The sequence below is a fragment of the Homalodisca vitripennis genome, chromosome 7 (genome assembly GCF_021130785.1).
Source record: "Homalodisca vitripennis isolate AUS2020 chromosome 7, UT_GWSS_2.1, whole genome shotgun sequence".
Classification (NCBI taxonomy): Eukaryota; Metazoa; Arthropoda; class Insecta; order Hemiptera; family Cicadellidae; genus Homalodisca; species Homalodisca vitripennis.
In genome coordinates this window covers 112,681,982-112,688,802 of record NC_060213.1, presented here as the reverse complement: position 1 = coordinate 112,688,802, position 6,821 = coordinate 112,681,982, and the positions used below count along the sequence as shown (strand labels likewise).

At 31.9% G+C, this 6,821-nt stretch overlaps 1 protein-coding gene across 2 annotated transcripts in view; it reads right to left on the bottom strand.

Moving 5' to 3' along the window:
• Positions 1-375: 375 nt before the first annotated feature.
• LOC124366212 (phosphatidylcholine translocator ABCB4-like) overlaps positions 376-6,821 on the bottom strand; it is a 61,774-nt gene continuing 55,328 nt past the window's right edge. For both annotated transcript variants that reach the window (XM_046822587.1, XM_046822589.1), the window contains 3 exons: positions 5,487-5,633; positions 2,830-4,830; positions 376-2,774 (listed from right to left, as the gene is read on the bottom strand). In XM_046822587.1, the coding sequence (XP_046678543.1) occupies positions 4,627-4,830; positions 5,487-5,633 (351 nt within the window). In that variant the 3' untranslated portion in view covers positions 376-2,774; positions 2,830-4,626. The remainder of the gene's footprint in view (positions 2,775-2,829; positions 4,831-5,486; positions 5,634-6,821) is intronic.

The window sequence follows — 6,821 nt, the reverse complement described above, 5'->3', positions numbered from 1 at the left end:
TCAGTGTATACCACTTAAAAACAATAAAACGGAAAATGATCTTTAAAAATTGCTAGAGTAGAGAAATTAAAAATCATTAACATCTCGATACCGCTTAAAATCAAACCCTTGTGAAATAATATTGTATATCTTAACCATACTAATCTACTGTGGATCCCATCAAACGTGCACAAAATAGAACATGAACAGAACTTTTTTTTTTTTTATTATACAGATTAATAATGTTCTTTGCGAAAAAAATACAAACTTGGACGTTTTACTGAGGTTAATAGAATTAGTTTATGATGTGCCTAAATGATAGTTCCAGTTTTAGCTCGACTTCTGTGTTTTGTCTTTTCTGTGGTGTGCATGGGAATATTCAAAAATAAAAGCCTGTACATTTATATAAATTTATTTTTCATGAGTATACAACACTTTACAAATGCTAAATATTGACAAAATTCTACACTTATACATACAATATGTACAATAAGCATGTTTTACAAAACATTTACAGTGTGTCCCACAAGTCACTGCCGGAATTAGTAAAAAAAAGCTGTGCAATTACATGTGGGACATGCTGTAATGTGTGTGCAGTTAGCGAATAAATGCTTCACAATTTTGTATGTGCAAGTTAAGCGTAAGCATGTTAAATCTGGAAATTCTCAATACAAATGTCTAGTAATACTGATTGTAATAATCTATGGCAAATGGGACAACAGGTTAGACAGTATAAATTAGATATTTACTTACCATAATACACATTGTTTTAAGTAATGAGTTACTCATATTTAATTATAATATAACAGTTATTATAAGTTATTGCTTATGGCAACAGCATGTATACAATAATAAATCTCCCATATTTTATTGTACCTGTTACATTTTCGTTCCATTTAATGTTTATGCATTAATCACTTGCCACTGGGACTTTAACAGATCCCCTCATTGAAAATGCCCTTATGATTATTTTCACAATAATCGACCATAAACTAGATATAAAGGTTTATTTGTGGCTTACTTTTTCGTTATTGTATGAAAATAAATGTAAATTTTATCTCTGAAATTTGTATATATACATAAATTGACCAATTTAAACATTCCAGGCACGACACTTTAAATGACTGCACACTATTTATTAAATATAAAGAATGTTAAAAATTCACAGGCTGGCTTAGTAGTTTTTGTATAATAGTTCAATAAATATAATAAATAGTTCAATTTATAGAATTAAAGGTTAGCTCGCAACACTGGCAAGTTCCTTAGATGAACAGTACATGAGAAGTTGTTGGACAATCTTAAATCAAATCATAGGTCAAGTAGCGTTCGCCTAGTGTTCTTTAATATTAATTAATCTTAAGAGCTTTAAAATTATATGCTAACTTGAGTTATGCTTCCTCTTAAGATTGCCCATTGGCAAATCTGACACTTCGGAGAGAGTCAGTAGTGGATAAAAGTATGGGTGTCTTTTAATGTTCAGGACATCTTTTTACAAGTAAAATCTTTAAAAAATGACTTGGCCATCCTAAAACTTTTCTAACACCTTGTTTGTAGTCATTGGACTATGACAAGTTAGTTGTCAACCATATCAAAGGGTACCTTAAGAGGCAGCTGTAATGATAACTATCTTGATAATTAGCCCCACAAGTTAGCTGTCAACCATATCAAAGGGTACCTTAAGAGGCAGCTGTAATGATAACTATCTTGATAATTAGCCCCACAAGTTAGCTGTCAACCATATCAAAGGGTACCTTAAGAGGCAGCTGTAATGATAACTATCTTGATAATTAGCCCCATAAGAAAAATGCTAAATCTCAATGACATGTTTTTTTCTTATTTGTGGTCATAGAATAATGGAGTGTTGTCTTATGTTAAATCTACGCACCCAATGTGTATAAAAAATTTTACATGACTATAATATGTAGAAAAACGTTTAGAAGCTTATTACCTTTAAAATTAGACATTGTCCATAATTCTACAAGCAAAAATAAAAAAGCATTAAGCAATGCTGCACATTTAAAATGTAGCTCATTTGGGGTAAAACTCATATTAATTTCATTTCAAACTGCCTCTTAACATTTTATAACTACAGGAATGCTAATGACTAAAAGGAAAGCACATTGGTGAATACAATATTGTGTAACTTATGCTCAGTTTGACATACACATTCTGTACTACGTTTAACTGTAAAGATAGACATATATCTTAAAAAGGCATGGTCTTCCAAAACATCTTGTTTCGGAAGTTTTAAACAGGTGTTCAAATTGGTCACAGTGTTTGAAAATGAAGAGTTTAATTAGTTAATCTTTACAAATGTTACAAAATAGTTTTAAAATTGTGTTTCACAATACACAGTTCTGTTATAATTAAGCATTGTCAATAATGAAATGGCCAGAGACAAAATATTTCAGTGAATAGGCCTGATTTAATATGCTGATCATTTTTTAAAAAATTTTCAATTAGAGAGGAGCACTGGTTACTAAATAGATTTTGATTTTTGTTAATCAAAATTTTCTTAATTCGATCTTTTGATACTACAAATTGGCTTTAAATAGGTATTAAAAGATTTTTATTGTATGTAGAAACAAAAGAGGTAAAATTATGAATCAGTTAATTTGCCTTGCTCAAAGATAGTTTGAACTTACATAAAATGCACAGAAAACATTGTATAATAATTGAGGTCTATTCAAAATATAGTGACATTGAAAAATGTTCCACTGCGTATTCATAAAAACCATGCATGCACCAATCAAGTTGGAAACTGATGCCATCTTCATACCTTGATCATTTAAAACCTTAGGTCAGGACATTTTGCATGATGCCCATCTTCATACCTTGATCACTTAAAACCTTAGGTCAGGACATTTTGAATAAAAATCTATGGGTGCAATTTACCAGAATGAAGTTAAGTTTAACCTAATAGTTTAAAGTGTGTTAGTAATATTTTAATTTGAAAAACGAGTTGTGTATTAATACAGTACAACCTCGTTTATCTGGATCGGTTTTACGGAATGGAGTTACTTTTTGTTGAATTTCTAGTGTTAACTTTTACATTAACAATTCTGAGATGTTCGGATTAATGTATACAGTATTATAACAAGTTGTAGTAGACCTATGAGATGTTGATAATTGTTAATTTTAAGGATGTAAATGATTGGTTTGAGACTGAGAATAGCATCTGTGTGATGACAGACATAAAAATTGTATCGGCAGCTTGTTGTTCAATGTTAATAGAAGACAGTGAAAACGATTCTGATAATGAAGAACCGGAAGATATACCGGAGTTAATCTTTTTGCAAGGCGCAGCTAGATGACTGACTGATTGTTATTTTTGGTGTTAGTCCGACACCTTGTGTCAAGGAAAATGAAGGAAGGCCTTGAAACATCTGTGTGATCATACTTCTTGGAAGCAGTGTACTTTAGTAAACAAAGTACTAAAGTAAACAAGTGACTGACTGAGGTTTTTTATTTTTTGTATCTATAATTAATATCCATAAAAGGAAATAATAAGCTGTCCCTCTTCGATTATATTTTTGTAATAAATAGATTCCTTTCCATCTGTAATCTATTGCTTTTTTGTGTATTTCCAGACTATCTAGATTTTTATTTAACCAGATCACTACCGGCCTCAATTAATCTGGATAAATGAAGTTGTGCTGTAATTTACAGTACCATGTACAAGTCTCTCTTGATTTAGTAAATTGGAAAAAGGAAAGGAAAATACTAACTAACATTTAACTAACAATTCCTGAAAAAAAAAACCATTAAACCATGATAAAAACTGCACTAGATATTAATACAATGTTAGGTTCTACATGTAGACAATTAATATCTATTAATTGTCTTTAAAATGCGTTAATTCCGTTCCTATAACATCTATTTGTAGGAGTATCAGGAGATAGAATAAAGATATTTGATACAAAAATCTATTAAGTAATAAAAAATCTGTATCTTAATCTACTAGTCCAGGTGATCAAGGGAGTGTGGGGCTCTAAAACTAAGAATAGTGGAATAATTTTATGAAAAATATGACATATCAAAACAGAATTTGAACAAATATGGTTTTGTTTTTAGATGACAACTTAAAAATCCCTAAGTTATCCCTTAATTGCCCTTAATTATCCCTAAAAAACTTAATAGGTCAATCTTGGCTAACATTCCTAAAATTAAAAAAAACCACAGTATTTTCTTAGCTGTTATTTCCAAAAAATGTTGTTCATACATAAAATTACATCAAGCAGTTTCAATTAAACACTTTTACAAATATAATTACAGAACCATTCCTCGTATTATTTACTTGAAACTATCTTCCATTTTTATTTAAAAAAACACTATCAGCAATGCAAGGAAAATTAAATTTCATATTTTTATGAACACAGAAATCTTTTTTTGCCAAACTGTAAATTTTTCAGCACTCTTTTATGTTATTACGTACAAGTTGGGAGCATTGGGATGTTATTTAATTGTCATTCCTTACTATAGCAACAGTGAAACGAAATACACGTACAAAAGTAATAGTTTAAATGAGAAACTATTATCATCCTGTTGTGTAAGAAAAAATATAACTTCTTTTAAAAGACACATTGATAATCAATTACCTGGAGGGCGCACTCTAGACTGTTCCAGTAATGTAATTATTGCGGGAGGTTACGAGCAGAGATCCGCCTGCTTGGCGACCAAGTCCTGGTATACCTTGCAGTGCTGCATAAGGTAGGCGTGAGTGCCAGTGTCGACCACCTTACCCTGCTGCATCACTACGATGGTGGTGGCACGCTGGATGGTGGTCAGGCGGTGTGCGATGATGATGCAAGTTCGGCCAGCACATGCACGGTCCAGTGCTTCTTGTACTATCTATGTACAGAAAGTTAAGTCTTTAATACACTGTTACTTCGATAAAATCCATATTACCGTTTATATTAGCTCAGTCTCCTAGAATCCTATTTACCGTAGTAACTACCAGTATAGTTTGGACTATCATTTAAATCAATAGAAGAATCTCTCCTTAGAAAGAATCAATTGACAGGCACACTTGTTATAGCAGAAGTTTGAAATGGGAAAGTATCTTAAAAATTTGAAACTCTAATTTTTACAGATTATAATTTTTCTAGCTTGATACACTTTAGACAGACTGTCAGACTCAAATAATAATTATATCAATATCAGGCAACAAGATGAAGAATCTGAAAGCCACCACTTTAAGGATCTGTATATGATTATCTGACGCTGATTCATCATTTATCCAAAGTCTGACAGTTAGTTTTGCTTAGAAAAACATAATCCGAGAAAAAATTATAGTTTCATATTTTTAACCATTTTGATTCTGTACTCTCCCACTTGATCTCCACCAAAACTAGTCCGGCTATTGATCAATTTCTTTACTAAGGAACATTTCTTTAACAATTTGAACGAAAACCGGGCATGTGCTTCTACAATCAAAATTGGATCTGATGCTGGTCTGTAAAAGGGGAACAGTTATGTAGAATATGGGGATGAATAATGTAACTCACTTTCTCATTTTCCGAGTCCAGGGCAGACGTGGGTTCGTCCAACAGGAGTATTTTAGGATCTCGAATAATAGCTCGAGCGATTGCAATCCTCTGCTTCTCTCCTCCTGACAGCTGCTGTCCCCCTTCACCCACAGTTGTGTCGTAGTCCTGAGTGCAGTGAAAAATATCGAGGTCAGTCAACGTAGCAAATTGTGATGATTTGTGTAAGGCAATAATAAATTCTCCATACAATTCTACAAAGAGTTTGAATGTGACGATTTGATTTTGTAAAAAAGTTAATGTACAAGCATTGGCATATTTAATGTATATGTCTTCTTTGACTAAAGCTAAACAAATAGTTAAAAGAAACAAATTAAAAAGTTTGTTTTTGTTCTTCTTCTATGGGGCCGCCTACTGCTATGCACTTAAGCTTCAAGGGCCTTTTGCGCACAAAATGTTTGTTACAAATGGAATTATAGAATTGTAACAGGTAATATGGTGAGAAGTGTACTGAATATAAAACCAAACTGAATCAACAACAGGTGGTCAAGTTAATCTTTAGATTAGTGTGATTTTCAAATTGAGTTCACTCACTGATCATCTGATTGGTGAAGGTTCTTACACTTGAGTATTCTCAAAGAGGTAACATCGTAACATATGTCAAAATTTAGTAATAATAAATATTTGAAAAGCTGATATAGTCAGCTCTTGGAACTTTTCAGGAATACTGGCGGGCCTATCTCATCAGCTCTTGATACTCAACTCAAGGGATAGTAAACAGTATTAATCATCAATCTCTTATTGGCGGAGTATTAGTGAAACCCACTATAGGGGCTGAAAAATTTCATTTCTGTTTGTCTGTCTGCACGATATCTCAAAAATGAACTGATCTATTCACTTGAAATTTTGCATAAAACTTTTGTATACAGGAAATACGGTAATGATGATGGCAACGAGAATATAGCAAAATAAATAAATGTATAAAGAAACTGAGTACAACCATATGAGAGTTAAAATAAGACACTATTATTCATGAGTAAAATGAAAAAAATAATAGAGTGAAAAGTCAATATTAAAAGTTGGTGACAAAGTTTGATTTCGGTGCACTCTTGGGATCGAGTGCCTTCCTTAGCTCAGATGTTATATTATTTTAACACTGCTATAAAAATGAACAAAAATTATGGCAAGATATGTTTGTTGTAGATGTTAAATTTTTGATGACACATAGCAATCTCCTCATTTAATCTCCTATTTAATCTCCTCATAAACAAGAATGAGTTCTATGATGGTGCGTATCCAATCATGGAATCTGGCTGAGTTTAATTGAAACCTATCACTCTGTAGGTTAGCACAATT